Source organism: Hypomesus transpacificus, chromosome 6 (assembly GCF_021917145.1).
Source record: "Hypomesus transpacificus isolate Combined female chromosome 6, fHypTra1, whole genome shotgun sequence".
In the NCBI taxonomy this organism is placed as follows: domain Eukaryota; kingdom Metazoa; phylum Chordata; class Actinopteri; order Osmeriformes; family Osmeridae; genus Hypomesus; species Hypomesus transpacificus.
In genome coordinates, this window is record NC_061065.1 from 6,724,275 (window position 1) to 6,741,335 (window position 17,061).

General features: G+C 47.4%; 2 protein-coding genes across 4 annotated transcripts in view; both read left to right on the top strand.

Moving 5' to 3' along the window:
- Positions 1–513: 513 nt before the first annotated feature.
- On the top strand, positions 514–12,981 carry dpysl5b (dihydropyrimidinase like 5b). Its single transcript, XM_047022359.1, has 14 exons — positions 514–846; positions 5,278–5,392; positions 5,798–5,947; positions 8,405–8,563; positions 9,103–9,282; positions 9,408–9,476; positions 9,582–9,626; positions 9,723–9,798; positions 10,018–10,174; positions 10,260–10,401; positions 10,495–10,637; positions 10,722–10,929; positions 11,083–11,257; positions 11,483–12,981. The coding sequence occupies exons 2-14, from the start codon at positions 5,282–5,284 to the stop codon at positions 11,566–11,568; spliced, it is 1,701 nt and encodes a 566-aa protein (XP_046878315.1). The 5' UTR covers positions 514–846; positions 5,278–5,281; the 3' UTR covers positions 11,569–12,981.
- A 603-nt stretch (positions 12,982–13,584) lies between these two features.
- Positions 13,585–17,061, top strand: part of LOC124469171 (microtubule-associated protein RP/EB family member 3-like) — a 7,561-nt gene continuing 4,084 nt past the window's right edge. The window contains exons 1-2 of one of the 3 annotated variants that reach the window (XM_047022287.1): positions 13,585–13,687; positions 15,183–15,249. The gene's annotated coding sequence lies outside the window, so the exon portion shown is untranslated. Of the gene's footprint in view, positions 13,688–13,840; positions 14,165–15,182; positions 15,250–17,061 lie in introns of those variants that run through there. The other 2 variants (XM_047022288.1, XM_047022286.1) reach the window with 2 other exon arrangements.

A 17,061-nucleotide genomic window follows, 5' to 3' on the forward strand; every position in this document is an offset into this window, starting at 1 on the left:
TGTAGAATACCCAGAATCAGGGTTGAGAAGTCCTGTCAGAAGCAAGTGTTCCTGTTGTGTGTGTAGAAAATCTCTGGCACCCTAGCCACCATAATCCAACATTCCTTTCAGACAGTACTGTGGTCGATTTTATGATGGTGATTTTTGTTCTATCGATCTATCATGTAATCTCAATATCAAAAGGCTACCGTGAGGTGAATCTGTGTGTGTGTGTGCTTCAGAATGACAGTGTGTGTGAGTGTGTGTTTGTGTAATAGTCATGTGTGTTTGCTTCCAGTCAGAGTACATTAGGTGTTTCCTCTCAGCTCTGGTGTGTCAGACACTGGCAGGAACAGACGAGCCCCCTCCCTCTCTACTGGCGCTGCCAATGCTTGAATAAATCAACTGTTTTTGTGCTGACATAGTCTGTCATTCTTCATCCTATATAGATAACGATACAGCTACCCTTATGAAACATGACAAGACACTGTGGCGACTCGCTGTTAGGAATATTTAGGTAACGGATACAGACCTCTTGTCAGTGGTTTACACACTGACTGTGTCGACTGGATGTTTTATCGGCTGCCATCGACGGCGCTGGAGTCTGGGTTCTGTTGGAGCTGCGGATGGAAGCAAGACACGCCCAGTAAGTACCAAAAGGGATGCACGCTCTACAGATCTCTTTCCCTTATTGGTCTGTTCGTCTGTCGCTTGTGTGGACAGGCGTGTGAGAGGCTGCTTGTGGCTCGGGCAGCAGAGCTCAAACAGCATCTGCAACTCGCACGGTGCCAGCTGTCTACGGCTCTCGCGGAGAACTGAGGGGAGGCTCGTTTCAGAAACGGAGGATTTGGGAATCTGTTAAAGAGGGTACGTGAACGCACCCCGAGACCTTTTCCGTTCGATCACATTTGCAATTGCTCCGGTATGCATTTGCGTCGATGTTATTTTCTGAATTGAGTGGTGTGTGAAGCGGTAACTGTATGGCTTTGGCACCGGCAGGCCCTTAACATAGCTCACGCGACGCGACCGCCTACACACGAAGATGTCCGTTCCTTGTTAGTAATCGTGCTTAAATAGGTTATTCGTGTCCTTGGCCAGGTCTGTCTGTGGTCTGTCGAAAGCTTTGAATAGCCTACACACTGGGGTTAGTCAAGCCAATTAAATGCTTGGCGCGCACGTGGTTGGGAAGTGTAAATTGGTATGTTGCCCGTTATGTAAGCCTATTCCGTGGTTGTCACGAAGGAAGCGTTAATGAACAATTGGCGTCTAAATCTACTCGTTAACATGAAATTGTACCTGCAGTTGTGAAAGAGAAAACAAAAGTGAGCGAAGAGAGAGAGAGAAGGAGAGAGATAAAGGAGGGTCGGTGTGTGCGCTGTGTTACAGAAGGATGAGGGGCGATGGCTGGCAGGTTTAGTGCTCTAGCAAGTGAGAGAGAGAGACACAGAGAGAGAGAAAGAGAGAGAGAGAGAAGAGAGAGGAGGATAAGCAAGATTTTCTCCACTCTGTCAGGGCTAGACCTGAGTTTGGGGTCACGGTTAGGAACCCCTGATGGGAGGAGAGCGACAGAAGAGAGAGAACAAGTGTTTGACAGATTATAGTGAAGCTCCATCAAATACCAGTGGTGCCTGGCTTTGTTGTACGAAATCTGTTTAAAGCGACGACCATATTTCATGTGTGTGTGTGTATGTGCCCATGTGTGTGTGTGCTCATGTGTCTCTGTGTTAGGGCTGTCCTTAATCCTGGGTGATGCCCTAGTTAGTGCTGTCCTTGTTGTGTTTGTTTATCCTCCATGTGTCTGTTTCAATAATGGGTTATTCATGCATGATCTTGGAGAAGCACATTGTGTGCCGTGTGTGTGCTAGGCATGTGTGTGTGTGTGCTGGGTGTGTGTGTGCGCGCACGTGTGTGAGTTTGTATTACGGTTAAACATGATATTCAGAGGGTGGTTTGTATTCTTATTCCCAATGGGTTGTAAATGAGGACAGTATGGTTAGGCAGGGTCTAACTCTGTGTATGACCATGCTGCCAGCTCATCCCCCCCCCCACACGCGCACACTCACTCAGTCAGCTCCCTTCCGGCGTTGGCTCTGTAGGTCAGAGAGACGGGCAGAAGCCGGCAGCTGTCTGCTTCTATACATTCATTTACAACATGCATCAACTCACACACTGCACACACACACATGCGTCGCAGCGCACACACTGCCCATATTAACTACTGACTCACTTGTAAAAGGGTTATTTGCAGTATGCCTCCACCCACACACACACACATGCACACACACATGCACACACACACACACCCACACACACCCAGGCTCTGCAGAGCGAGCCACGCCTTAACGTGTTTTGGAAACATGTGTGCATACTGCTCCAGTCTGTGTATTGAGTGTACTGTTACAGAGCTTAATCTCAACCTCACTTCTGTTCCCCATTCAATATTAATTAACACCCTCTGGTACCACACTCTCCATTTCCCCCTCTTCCCCCCCACCCCCCCATCAATCTCCCCTTCACCTCCTCCCTAACCCTGCACAACAAAGATTCTATTTGATCGAAGTGAATTAAATCATGAAAACACTGGGTGTGTTCCTGTACTTTGTGTCATCTGTGTGTGTGTGTGTGTGTGTGTGTGTGTGGGGTGTGTGTGTGTGTGTGGTGTGGCCAGCTGGTCATGGGGTGAGTGAGAAGGGCTGCCTGCTGTGTGTGTCAGTCATGCCCACTGTGACACAGCAGAACACACACACACACACAGATGTACAGCTCCTAGACCTGCCTGTTAAAGCTGAATATAACGCAACATTATAGCAGGGTGTAGACCAACACACACTAGATCACAAGATGCATGAGAGTGGGCCTACTGCCGGTGTTAAAATGACCATTCCCAGGTGTCACGTTAACGCTTTGAAATCAGCTGTGTATGATGACACAATTCCTCCCCCCATCACTCTGATTCAGCGCTTTGACCCACATACTCATGACTGTGTGTGTGTGTGTGTGTGTGTGTAAATGTAAGTGTACTGTGTCTGTGCATGAAAGGGGTCTCTGTGCAGATTGCTTGAGAGCCTTGATGTTAATTTCCTTTGGTTTTCCTTTGCTGCCTCGACACACACCTCTAGGCTGCATTACATTCTAACCCCCTTCTCCATCTCTCTCTTTCCCATTTCCTCTGGTGGAGCTCACACACACCCTCCACACACACCCTCCACATACCCTCCACACACACCCTCCACACACATCCTCTCAGCTGTGTGGGTTTTGAACAGTCTGACTGCAGCAGTGTGGTTCTTTCACAATCTGGATCCAGCCTTCTCTCTCTCTCTCCTCTGTCTATCACACTCTCATTTAAACTCTGCCTCTTTCTGCTTTCTCTCAATCAAGACTTCATGATCTGTGAGTCTTAGGATTTGTCACATCACCACCCACAATGTGTGTTTCTGGATATAAGCTACAGTACATAACAGAAGTTGTGGTAAAAATAAAAAAGGTTTCATTTTCCAGAATCTTCCAGAGAAAACATGATGTTTCCCTCCACCATTTGAGCCATTGTGTTGCTATGAAGTCTCTTGGTTGCTTTGTGTCATCAAATATACAGCAAACATTAATCCATGCAGAATGCACTCTGGCAGGCGTGCACACATACAAAGTTCAAAATTGATGTGCACATAGTATCAGTGTGAAGTGTGAGACTAGTCTTTTTGACCCAGCTGAGACCAGCTGACCCCTTTGTGATGTCACAGTATGGAGGTCAAGTTTGTGTATGTGGACAAAAGCTGCTGTGTGTTCCTGTGCTGTGTGAGGATAGGTAACAGAGGTGAGTCTCAAACAGGGCAATTGGCTAAAAATCGCTAACTAGCAAGCCCAGCTAATTTTACTGCTCAAATCCTAGCTAGCTACCTTTACTGTGTGAGTTAGATCAACCTTACCTTCGTAGTTGTTGATATGTTAAAACGTACAGTTTTAACATGTTTCCCACTTGCTTGAAGGGCAGAAACATAGAATCCTTTGTACATTGTTAATTGTCATTTTGGGAAGATTCCCCCTAACTCCACGTTAAAACGCATTTTGTTTTGTGTGAGAACTAACTGCTATAGCTACCGGAAGATTTTGACCTGGTTTATGTAATATATGTAAGTGATTTCTGCATTTGGTGAATTAGGGTCAAAAAGATTTGCAAGTATAAAACTGAATATAAACGTGGAAAATATATGTGTATCTTCGAAGCCTGATTTTAGAGGTGCAGAAAAGATTTATCTTCGAAATCCGATTTTTTCAAAAGCGGAAATTACGTCCATACATTGAACGCCATGTCAACCAATTTCCGTAGCTAGCGTTAGTTCGCTTATACAAAAGGCCTTTTTTAGTATTAGTGTGTTTTTATGTCAGTATGTGTCAGTGTATACATGGATGCCAGATTTAGTGTGTATATGTGTGTGTGTGTGTGTGTGTGGTGAGGTTGCTGAAATGTCTCTCAGTCTTTGCGTTCTCCAAATCCTGTCTCCTGGGAAACCAGCCTATTATACCACTCACCCAGCCACAGGGTTTTTAGCTTTATATGTTGCTTGCTGTTCTCTCTCTCTCTCTCTCTCTCTCTCTCTCTCTCTCTCTCTCTCTCTCTCTCTCTCTCTCTCTCTCTCTCTCTCTCTCTTTCTTTTGCTGTCTCTCTCTTTCTCTGCCCCTTTCTCTCCCTCTCTTTCTCTTCCTCTCTCAACTCCTAAGTCCATCTCAGAATAATTCTTGATTTTGACACACTTGTGTCTTGGTTGCTTTGTGTCATCAAATATACCACATGCATGACTGTAATCCATGCAGAATGCACAAACGTACAAGCACTTACACACACACACAGAATGCTTGTAGAAGAGCTTGTGTTTGTTTGGGCTTATTGTTGTAGAGTGGTCCTAAAGCTGTATGACTAAACTCCGACGGGCCACAACAACAGAAGCTATCGCTGCTCCCTCCTGTCTGAGAGAGAGGAAGCCTCTGTAGCCCGTTGAGACGCAGCCCTTTGCGTTTTCACATCTCTGCCCTTGTCTGCTCAAAGCCTCGAACATGAGAGATCTGTAAATTATACATCCTCAATGAACTCTATTGTGTAATGAATATTTTATAGAGCTGACACGCTAAAAGCTATTACAACGTTTTAGGCCTCCCTGAAAGGAGAGACATATTTTTGTTTTTAGTTCACAGTCAGTGTAGCAAGCTAGCAGTAAGTGCAGTAGGACTATTAGCATGGTTGACCTATAGATGTGAATGTCCAGGTTTCTAAAATGACTGTTTTCTCCTCCTGTCTTCCAGGACTATGGCTGCCAACGCGGGGTCCATGCGCATCCTTATCAAGGGAGGCAAGGTGGTGAATGATGACTACACACAGGAAGCAGATGTTTACATTGAGAACGGGATCATTCAGCAGGTGTGGACACATACGTGCACACACACGCACACATGCTCACACACTAACACTCTCACACACACACAGATATACACACACACACACACACACACACACACAGATATACACACACACACACACACACACAGATATACACACACACACACACACACACAGATATACACACACACACACACACACACACAGATATACACACACACACACACACAGATATACACACACACACACACACACACACACACAGATATACACACACACACACACACACACACACAGATATACACACACACACACACAGATATACACACACACACACACCCCTGAACCCTCACAACCTGTAAAGGTAGGGTTAGGATGTCACTAACGGTTCGGGGGGCGGGTCTTCGCTAATTGCGTCACTGGCAGGTGGGGCGTGAGCTGATGATTCCGGGCGGAGCCAAGGTGATTGACGCGACCGGGAAGCTGGTGTTGCCGGGCGGCATTGACACCAGCGTGCACCTGCAGCAGAACTTCATGAACGCCAACATTCAGGACGACTTCTACAGCGGCACCAAGGTACACACACACACAAGTATACATGCACACATACGTACACACACACACATACAGAGGGAGTAAGCCAGGAGACATGCCTATACTAATACTGCTCCCTAAATGGAATCCAGAAACAGCTGTCAGACAGCCTCAGAGCTCTCATGTTAAACTGGGCCACAACAGCTGTTGTAGTTTTGATACTGATAAAGGTAGAAGAAACTACACACACACCTACAGGAACACACACACACCTACAGGAACACACACACCTACTGGAACACACACAGTTGTTCCGTGTTCAGTTGTTGTGGTCTTATTGGTTCAGTGGTGCCGGGGTGCCTGGCTCCCTCAGAGGAGAGGGTGAGGGAGGACTGATGATGAAGATGGTGGCAGGCAGGCTGGCCTGTGTTGAAGGGTGTTGTGGAAGTGTTTTTGGTGTACAGCTTATGCTTGTGGAGGATTTAGACTAATGGAATGCAAGACGATTGAGGATATAGATGGGGGTTGGGGGGCGACTGGGGGTGGGGCTCCATATGTCTCGTGACCTCGCTGTCATGGCAACTAACCCCCTAGCATGCCTATGTCTGTCTCCAAAACCACTTTGGGGTGCATGACTGGCTGTGTATGTGGTGGATGTGGTGGTATTGTGTGGTCTCTATGGTGACTGTTCACCATGGAGATGGTGAACTTGTAATTGTGAAGACCTCAAACAGCTCCCCTCCCCTATTTGAACACAGTGTTCTTTTCCTTCCCCTCTCTCCTTTCTATCTTTATTTCTTTCTTTCGCACTTTTCTTCTCCATCCTCCCTTCCTGCCCCTCCTTCCTGCCCCTCCTCCCAGTAAGGGTGCATTTCCCCAGGAGACAGGGTCAGTAGCAGTAGAGAGGTACACAGCTACAGTAGCTGGAAGGCGGTGGGGAGGGGGGAGGGGAGGGAGGGGGGGAGGGGGGAGAGGAGGGAGGAGTATATATCCTGCTGTATTACGTTGTGAGGTGTGAGCAAGGCTGATAGAACGCCATCACTGACAGTTGAGCTCCCAGCCGTCTGATACTGATCACTACTCAGGGAGCTACTCCGGGATCCCCAGAACTCTTCCTCCCTCTCTCTCTCTCTCTCTCTCTCTCTCTCTCTCTCTCTCTCTCTCTCTCTCTCTCTCTCTCTCTCTCTCTCTCTCTCTCTCTCTCTCTCTCTCTCTCACCCATCTGTTTTTTTCTGTCTCTCTCCCGTCTCCCTCCCTTGTCTCCCTTCTCTCCCTGTCTCCCACGTCCACCCCCATCTATCCGTCTCTCTCCTCGTCCGCTGTCCCAGGGATTATCACACACAGCAGGAGACGCTGAGCTCCTGTCTCGCCCTGTTTGGCCTTTGTGTGTCCCCATCCACCATCTCATGCTACACAGCAGCCCTCCCAGAGAACTGACATACAGACCTGCCGTGTGCATACACTGGAGTTTTATGAGTGGAGATGGAAGGAGTAGTACGTAAGGGATAGGATAAGAGAGACAGGCTGGTGGAGAGACAGGCTGGTGGAGAGACAGGCTGGCGGACAGACAGGCTGGTGGAGAGACAGGCTGGTGGAGAGACAGGCTGGCGGAGAGACAGGCTGGCGGACAGACAGGCTGGTGGAGAGACAGGCTGGTGGAGAGACAGGCTGGCGGACAGACAGGCTGGTGGAGAGACAGGCTGGTGGAGAGACAGGCTGGCGGAGAGACAGGCTGGTGGAGAGACAGGCTGGTGTAGAGACAGGCTGGTGGAGAGACAGGCTGTTGTAGAGACAGGCTGGTGGAGAGACAGGCTGGTGGAGAGACAGGCTGGTGTAGAGACAGGCTGGTGGAGAGACAGGCTGGTGGAGAGACAGGCTGGTGGAGAGACAGGCTGGCGGAGAGACAGGCTGGTGGAGAGACAGGCTGGTGGAGAGACAGGCTGGTGTAGAGACAGGCTGGTGGAGAGACAGCTTTTCTAGTGTAGCGCTGGCCATACATTGATTTATTTGTGGTGGCCCGCATTCTCTCTCTCTCACTACAACAGGGGCAACATCTCCGCTTCCTCCCACTCTAAAAAAAATAGCTTGAATTATTCCGGCTCAATTTTTGGCACGCTCGCATTACTTGTTGAAGTCCCCATCTACACTCACATCTAACCGATACTCGGACATAGGTCCTCACATTTTTACCTTGTCTGGCTCCGCCCCTGCCTACCACCAAACAATATAATAACATTCAGTGGGAAACACTGCAGTGTGTGTGTGTGTATATGTGCCTGTGTGGGCGTGTCTTTCAGCATGTGATGGAAGCTCTCTGGGTGTGACTGGGTGGATGATGAATACGACTGACTCAGCACTGTCCCACAATCGATACAGACTCACATGCTGTGTGTTCCATATATGTATTTAATGATTATGACCCCCCCCCTCTCTCTCTCTCTTCCTGTCTTTTTCTCTGTCTTTGTCCCCTGCTTTCCCTCCCTCCCTCCCTCCCTCCAGGCTGCTCTGATGGGTGGCACCACCATGGTGGTGTCCATAGTGCTGCCTGAGCGTGACTGCTCCCTGCTGGACGCATATGAGAAGTGCCGTTCCCTGGCGGACGCCAAGGCCTGCTGTGACTACGCCCTGCATGTGGGTGTGACCTGGTGGGGCGCCAAGGTACCGTTCACAGATACACATGGTTCAGACCCTAAGGTTCGGACCCTGCTGGAGATAATACACAATGTGACCTAGATTAAATTATCCCTAAAGACACACAGACGCACACACAAGTCGGACTCTATAGTCATCGTGAGTCATTCCACTCTGACTGACCTTTGGTATATCGTCTCTGCTGGTTTGTCTTTGTTTACAGCTACAAGTGAAGGCTAAAATTGCCTCTGGTGCATGTCAAATATGTTGATATTTCATGAACAATCTAAATGAACGCATTGTTACATGTATGCATGTAAAGACCATGTCTGATTTAGATATGTTTGTATTTGGTATGAGAGGTTGTGATATTGACCAATGGGAGCGGAATGTGAATGCCAGCTGGGAGCTCTCCAGCTCATTTCAAGCCCCACATAACACACACACACACACTTCCTCTCTCCCCCTCATTAACCCACATTCTAGGATGAGTGAGTCAGACAGTGTCGGCTAATATTGTAACATAACTAACTGTGACCTTTGACCCTGACCTTACTTCCCACCAGGTGCGTTCGGAGATGGAAGCCCTGGTCCGTGAGCGCGGGGTGAACTCCTTCCAGATGTTCATGGCCTACAGGGACACCCTGATGCTGAGGGACTCCGAGCTGTACCAGTCTCTCCAGACCTGCAAGGACATCGGGGCCATCGCACGCGTCCACGCGGAGAACGGAGAACTGGTGGCTGAGGTACGCACACAGTCACACACCAAGACCTGAGCAGGCTGCACATGTGGAGCGCTTCACCTGTGTCTGTGTGTCTGTGTGTCTGTGTGTCTGTGTGTCTGTGTGTCTGTGTGTGTGTGTGTTCTCAGGGAGCCAGAGAAGCCCTGGATCTGGGCATCAGTGGACCAGAGGGCATTGAGATCAGCCGTCCAGAAGAGGCAAGTGTGTCACCTGATGGTGTGAGATCACTCTGAGCCCATGCTTCTGTCTGTGTGTGTGTGTGTGTTCTGTTTCCTTCATGTCCTCGTCTCTCTTGTCTTCAGTTAGAGGCGGAGGCTACCCATCGTGCCATCACCATCGCCAACAGGGTGAGTGTGTGTTTGCCTAGACTGTGTGTTTGTCTGTGTGTGTGTTTGGATGACGATCAATAACAGTGTGTGTGTGTGTGTGTGTGTTTTTTCCAGGCCCACTGCCCGATCTATCTGGTGAATGTATCCAGTATGTCAGCTGGGGACATGATCTCTGCTTCCAAGATGCAGGGTGAGTCGGCACTCGAGAAGATCCCCTAAAGCTGCTGACACCTCACGTATATCAGGTGTGATAAATCTCCTCTGCCACCCCTCCCTGCCCCACCCCGCCCCATCTCCATCCCCGCCCCTCTCCCTTCGCCACCCAATCCCGCCCCATCTCCATCCCCTTTCCCTTCCACTCTCCCCTCTTCCTCGCCGCCCCGTCCCCCTCCCCCTGTTCCTCCCCCAGGTAAGGTGGTCCATGCTGAAACCACGGTGGCCCATGCAGTGCTGAATGGGATGCAGTATTACCACCAGGACTGGGCTCATGCTGCTGCCCACGTCATGGCCCCGCCCCTCCGCCTCGACCCCAACACACCCAACTACCTCATGGGGTTACTGGGCAAGTACGTCCACGCACACGCACACGCGCTGGACCCAACGCTGTTGTTGGACGGCGTGGCTCGTGCTGATGATGCGTCTGTCCTGCAGTGACACCGTGAGCGTAGTGGCGTCTGAGCATCGTCCCTTCAGCACCAAGCAGAGAGCGCTGGGCAAGGAGGACTTCACCAAGATACCCCACGGGGTGGCAGGGGTACAGGACCGGATGAGTGTCATGTGGGAGAGAGGAGTGGTAGGTACACACACACACACACACACATCCCAGATATACACCCTGTATGTGCTTGTTGGATCTGTGTCAATGTTTGTTTGGTCTGATCCTCAGGTTGCAGGTAAAATGGATGAGAACAGGTTTGTTGCTGTGACGAGCTCCAACGCTGCCAAGATCTACAACCTGTACCCCCGCAAGGGCCGCATCATCCCAGGGGCTGACGCTGATGTGGTGGTCTGGGACCCCGACGCGACAAGGTACACCCACCCACACACACACACACACTCACTCAGACTCACCCACCCACCTAACCACACATGCACAAACCCTTTCCTCTGCAGGACCATCTCAATGAGCACACAGGTCCAGGGTGGAGACTTCAACCTGTACGAGGGTCTGCGTTGTCATGGCGTTCCTCTGGTAACCATCAGCCGTGGTCGCCTGGTGTGTGAGAACGGTGTGTTCATGTGTGCAGAGGGTTCTGGAAAGTTCTATCCCCTCCGCACATTCCCTGACTACCTCTACAAGAAGATGGTTCAGCGAGAGAAGGTACTGCCAAGATACACTCTCACACTCTCACACTCTCACACTCTCACACTCTCACACTCTCACACTCTCACACTCTCACACTCTCACACACTAACACCCACAGTTGTGTTTCCTCTCCCACTCCTGTTCTGTCTTTTTCCCTCTGTGACTCAGAGCCAGGCTTTGAAGGGGGTTGACCGGGACCCTTATTCTGGTGACATTGCCAAGCTAGCCAGTGTCAGTAAGAAGGAGCTGGGGCCCATCATAGACGGAGACGGAGACGTAACTAAGCCCTGCGCCCGCCACACGGGGGTTCGAGACCTGCACGAGTCCTCCTTCAGCCTCTCAGGTGGGGGTGTGTGGTGTGTGTGTGTGGGGTGTGTGTGTGTGGGGTGTGTGTTTGGGTTGGTGTGTGGGTGGGTAGGTGTGTGGATGTGGGGTGTGTGTGTGTGGGTGGGTGGGGTGTGTGTGTGGGGTGTTTGTTGGGGTTGGTGTGTGGGTGGGTGCAGCTTGTATGATTGTATCAGACATGAGTTATCAGGGCATGACTCATTCTTGCTGTATTTTCATTCAGGCTCCCAAGTGGACGACCATATCCCCAAGAGGTCCTCAGCCCGCATCCTTGCCCCACCTGGCGGACGCTCCAGTGGCATCTGGTAACCATGGACGCTGGAATGCCAGTTGTCCGAGCCTTGGGGCCGAAGTTTTTGTACATTTCTGAGCAACCAGAAAAACTGCACTGATTTTGTACTACAGGGTTAGACTAAGAGGGGAAATAAATCCACTAATAAGCACTGTTACGTCTTGTTGACAAATCATAGATATAACAAAGTAATTGGAGTGACTTAAAACTGAGTGATGGAGATGAGTGATGGGTTATAAGAGAGTAGAATGAGTTAATTAACAGGCGATGTTAAACCTAAACTGATGATCTTACTAGATGTAATCAACTTAAGTGCTGCTCATTGTCTGATATTTACCTAAAGCAACTTCTGTGACCGGATAAAACCAGTACAGTTTTTGATGTGTTGATCGAATTGGTGTTGACTGGAATAGTTAAACAATGGTAGAAACCGAATCCAGTAAAATATCTATATCCCCTTTTAAACGCACATTAACACACACACGTACACACGCACACACACAAGCACACATTGCTGCACAATGCATAATCACAGACACATCATCGCTTTAGATTAGTTAGTACAACGTGCTTCTCCTTGTTTCCATGGAAAACCCTAGTTTCTGTCTGTGACATCCCCACCCCTGTGGCAGGTTTCCTAGTATATACAACTTGCTTTTAAAAGTGGTGTTATATCATCACAAACAGTGCTGTGTGGTGATGAAATCCAACTGCCTAACCACTCCGATGCTCAGACTGACAACAGATGGTGGGGTCTTAGGTTAGGGGAGAGCTGATCTCCCTACCTCCACAGCCATTCCCAGCTAACTGAACACTGCTGCTCCAAGACTCTTGGACACAGCCCAGCCCTGCCCACACCTGATTAGGAAGGAAGGAAAGGAGGTCAGAGAGATAATGCAAGGGTGGAAGAAGGCACTCGTGGGATGAAGGACAAGTCAATTAAGGGTCGGTTGGTAGTGTAATGATAGTTAAAAGGGACGTCCTGAGAATGTTCTCTGCTCGGCAAGAAAGATTGAGCTGCACTGTCTCACAAACACTAATGATTCCACCCATTCACTGTTAGTCCTTTCACTGCGTCTATTGATGTGTTTTATTGCTGACCAACAGTGTTATATTTATCCATCTTGTGTCCTTGTGTATTTAGAATATATTGTTTTTTAAACTGATGGAGCATTTGTGCCAACACCAATCACCTATGCCACACTTCCGTGCAGGAGTATCAACCGGTGCTGTTTTTTTATCATTATTTTTTTTATCGTTGCAACCTTTAATCTTTTTATTGTTGGATGGTTTCGTTGTTTTGAAGGCACTGTTACTGGTAAATGACTGTGTGTCCATGTAGAGTTGTGTTGGACAGTGAACCTATTGAATCTGTACGTGGCTGCTTGTTTCTTAACATACGGATGATTGAAGAATTAAAGCCTGAAAAAACACAGTTGTTCATCATGTCCCTTAACTTTGTACTATGTTCCAGAAGCATAGCATGAACAGTTTGACGTTGATACGACAACCGTGTCATATGGCGAATGAGTCAGGGCTTGCAGTTGTACGGGAACCACAAAAGTCTGGATGGATTGGGATTACATGACCATCACTGATCAATAATGTATTTTGAGGGACCCATTGAAACATTGTTTAAAGGGGACCAAAGGCACTGGTGATGGTTTGGGAAGGGCTGGATCTGAACACTGACAGCAGAAACCAGGTGCTGTTAAGCTCTGAAAATATATTGAGTCCTAAATTATTAATCAAGGGTTGGGGTCTTGTGTGAAAGCTGAGAAAAGATTGTAAAAGTGTAAAAACAGGACACTGGCCCTATGTGAGGCCTCTGAAATTAATGTAATGGGTGCACATATTATTTAAATTCAATGAAAAATAGCCCAATAGTTATGCAGTTATTTGGTATGGGGTTTATAAAAGCGATTGTAGAAATTAGTTTAACAAGCTACCACACAAATCAGCCATATGTTGGGTATTGAATGGACTGCGTAGTTACTCTTTAGGGGGATAGTGCTACAAAAACCTGGCAACCCGGACAGCCAGAGTGAACAGGCTGGCTTTAGCAACAGATAGTATCAGGCGACGCACTCATCAGCAGCGACACACAGAGGATAACAGGACAGCACTTTAACGACAGTGAGTAGTCACTTAACTTGAACTCGAATGAACAAATGAATGATAGTAATCGTTGATTGAAACTGCGATTTTTTTTTGTGGTAAACTATATTCATATATACTTCTTGTTGCCACAAAGCCATATGGCATGCCAGTCAGACGCAGTTGGGATATTTTGTGCTTGTGTCATGTGTGATATTAAACGATGCCTCCAGAGGGGGTACGGCGGACTAAACTGTACCTCTTTCAGTTTGACAGCATCACTGAAATCAGCTAGGTGCCCAGTTGATTTGTTTTAGTTTAAATGGTTTTTCGTCTCTAAAACTAATATAATACGCAGTTGTACTGTAACACCAGGCCTAGTTTGTCGTTTGCTAACGTTAGCTTGCTAGCGAGCGCGTTACCGACGCAGCTTTAATTCTACAGCACCCTGGCTACGCACTAAACCGTCTCTTAGTTAACCCGTGCATTTCATCCCGTTAACAAGCAGGACCTCAGGTAAATGGCTGGATATTTCTTTAATGCTACAGTCAAGTGTAAGTACATCGGCTGTTTGTACTTATGATAGATGGTAAGTGATTATGTCAGGTTCGATGGGAGTTTTAATCTTCGCCACAGGAAAGATTAGAGATAAACGTTATGACTGTGTTTTGTCTCTATGGCTCTGGGAAACACAAACCACCTAGTTACACCTGTCACTTGAAAGCAGTAGGCGACTAACAGAAGCCCCGTTTTCTTATCAAGAACTGGAATTCCAACAACTTAATACTGTATTTTGTATCACAAAGATGGACACAGATACTGGCAGCAGCCAGTCTGAGTTGATGCAATGTTTAAAGAATGCGTAGAATGTTCTCGAGATAGAAAGAGACGGTCATCATCATTGAGCTGCGCTCATTCGGATTGTCCCGGTTTAGGGTTACACTAACACACACTCACACTCACTCTACAGATTCAAACACAGGCTTATCCACGTTATGTTTTAAAGTACTTGTTTTTATATAAACTTGTTGGAAGCTTATTTTAATCGCGGGATAGTCTGTACTCGGACACCACAAAGCCCTCCTAGGTGCAGCTAAAATACAAATATTAGCCAGCTTCCTGCTATTTTTGCTGCTTGCAAAGCAAGTGGATAGCAGGCTAATTGTGCATGTTGGATTTTCCTGGTGTGTGTATGTGTGTTATGCAATATAGTCAGGGCTTCCTGTAGGTGTTTGTCATCGAGTTTTCCACTCCCAATATTTCCACATATTGTTGCATCCCTCCCTCTCTCCTGTCTAGGAATGATGTAGAACCGTCCTGTGGCAGAGGTCCATATTTGGCCGGCTGTACAAAATGTGGAGGCCTCGCTGGTGCAGCATTAGTGCATCTTGTGATCAATCTTGTTTTAAAACTATGATGTGTTTAGACATGTTTACCTGGAAGGGGATTAGATCATCAGATTAGTAGCAGGGTAATCGTTCATTGTGTGGTAATAACATGCAAAGTGATTGTTTTGCTTATCTCTTTTCTGTAGGTCTGTGTATCCAGAGAGCCACTACTGCTACATTCAAACAGATAACCTGAACAAATACCAGTAACAGGTGGGGGAGAAGTATGTGTGTGTGTGTGTGTGTGTGTGTGTGTGTGTGTGTGTGGGGGGCGTGTTGGTGGTGCTGCTTCTAGAACTCTCATGTCTTCTTATAGCTGATGGTCTACATGGAATACGTAAGAGTGTATTCTAAACCGTGTGTGTGTCCTAGTGTGTCTACGTCTACAAGGTGGCTGTAATGGGATTATCATGAATCTCACATGGAGAGCAGGGTGATCACTCCACATGCTGAGCCCACCACACGTACAGCCATGTCCCTCTAACCACACATACAGCCATGTCCCTCTAACCACACATACAGCCATGTCCCTCTAACCACACATACAGCCATGTCCCTCTAACCACACATACAGCCATGTCCCTCTACATGCAAACAGTGGGGTTATAGTTTAGCCATCTGATGTCAACCCTGTATAATAGTTAAGTGAACTTACTGTGTGTATTATACAGTGCCCTCCAAAAGTATTGGAACAGTGAGGCCAATTCCTTTATTTTTGCTGTAGACTGAAAACATTTGGGCTTGACATCAAACGATGAATGTGAAACCAGAGATCAACGTTTCAGCTTTTATTTCCAGGTATTTACATCAGGATCTGATGCACAAATTAGAAAATATCACCTTTTTGTTCGAACCCACCCATTTGTCACGTGAGCAAAAGTATTGGAACATATGACTGACAGGTGTGTTTTGTTGCCCAGGTGTGTCCTATTACATACATTATTCAATCAATAAATACCACTGAATGTCTACACTCAGGTTCAGATTGGGTAAGATAGGTTTTGTCTATGCAGACTGTATTCAGAGGTAAAAACAACATGAAAACCGGAGCGCTGTCTTTGGGTGAAAAACAAGCAATTGTGAGTCTTAGAGAAGATGGAAAATCAATCAGAGCCATTGCAGAAACATTGGCCATAGCCAGTACAACCATTTGGAATGTCCTGAAGAAGAAGAAAACTACTGGTGTACTAAGTAACAGACGTCGAACAGGTAGACCAAGGAAAACATCAGCAGTTGATGACAGAAACATTGTGAGAGCTGTAAAGAAAGACCCTAAAACAACTGTTAGTGAGATCAGCAACAACCTCCAGATGGCAGGAGTGAAGGTATCACTATCTACTGTTCGCAGAAGACTTCATGAACAAAAGTACAAGGGCTACACCAGAAGATGCAAACCACTCATTAGCAAGAAGAATAGGAAGGCCAGGCTGGAATTTGCCAAAAAGTACAGAGATGAACCTCAAAAATTCTGGGACAAAGTTTTATGGACTGATGAGACAAAGATTAACTTTTACCAAAGTGATGGAAAGGCTAAAGTTTGGAGAAAGAAAGGAACTGCTCATGATCCCAAACACACAAGCTCATCTGTGAAACACGGTGGAGGTAATGTCATGGCTTGGGCTTGCATGGCTTCTTCTGGGACGGGCTCATTAATCTTCATTGAGGATGTAACACATGATGGCAGCAGCAAAATGAACTTGGAAGTCTACAGAAACATTTTGTCTGCCAATTTAAGGAAAGATGCAACCAAACTGATTGGCAGAGCCTTCATCATGCAGCAAGATAACGACCCAAAACACACTGCCAAAACAACAAAGGAGTTCATCACGGGCAAGAAATGGAAGGTATTAGACTGGCCAAGTCAATCTCCAGACTTAAACCCTATAGAGCATGCATTTTACCTGCTTAAGAGGAGACTGAAGGGAGGAACCCCACAAAACAAACAACAACTGAAAGAGGCTGCAGTGAAAGCCTGGGAAAGCATCAAAAAGGAAGAATGCAGAGGTTTGGTGACGTCAATGGGTC

Bases quoted from the DNA above. Each gene is read 5' to 3' on its own strand.
- dpysl5b (XM_047022359.1), top strand. From the start codon at position 5,282: ATGGCTGCCAACGCGGGGTCCATGCGCATCCTTATCAAGGGAGGCAAG. The intron at 5,393-5,797 runs GTGTGGACACAT...CGTCACTGGCAG, and splicing joins AGAACGGGATCATTCAGCAG to GTGGGGCGTGAGCTGATGAT. The intron at 9,799-10,017 runs GTGAGTCGGCAC...TTCCTCCCCCAG, and splicing joins CTCTGCTTCCAAGATGCAGG to GTAAGGTGGTCCATGCTGAA.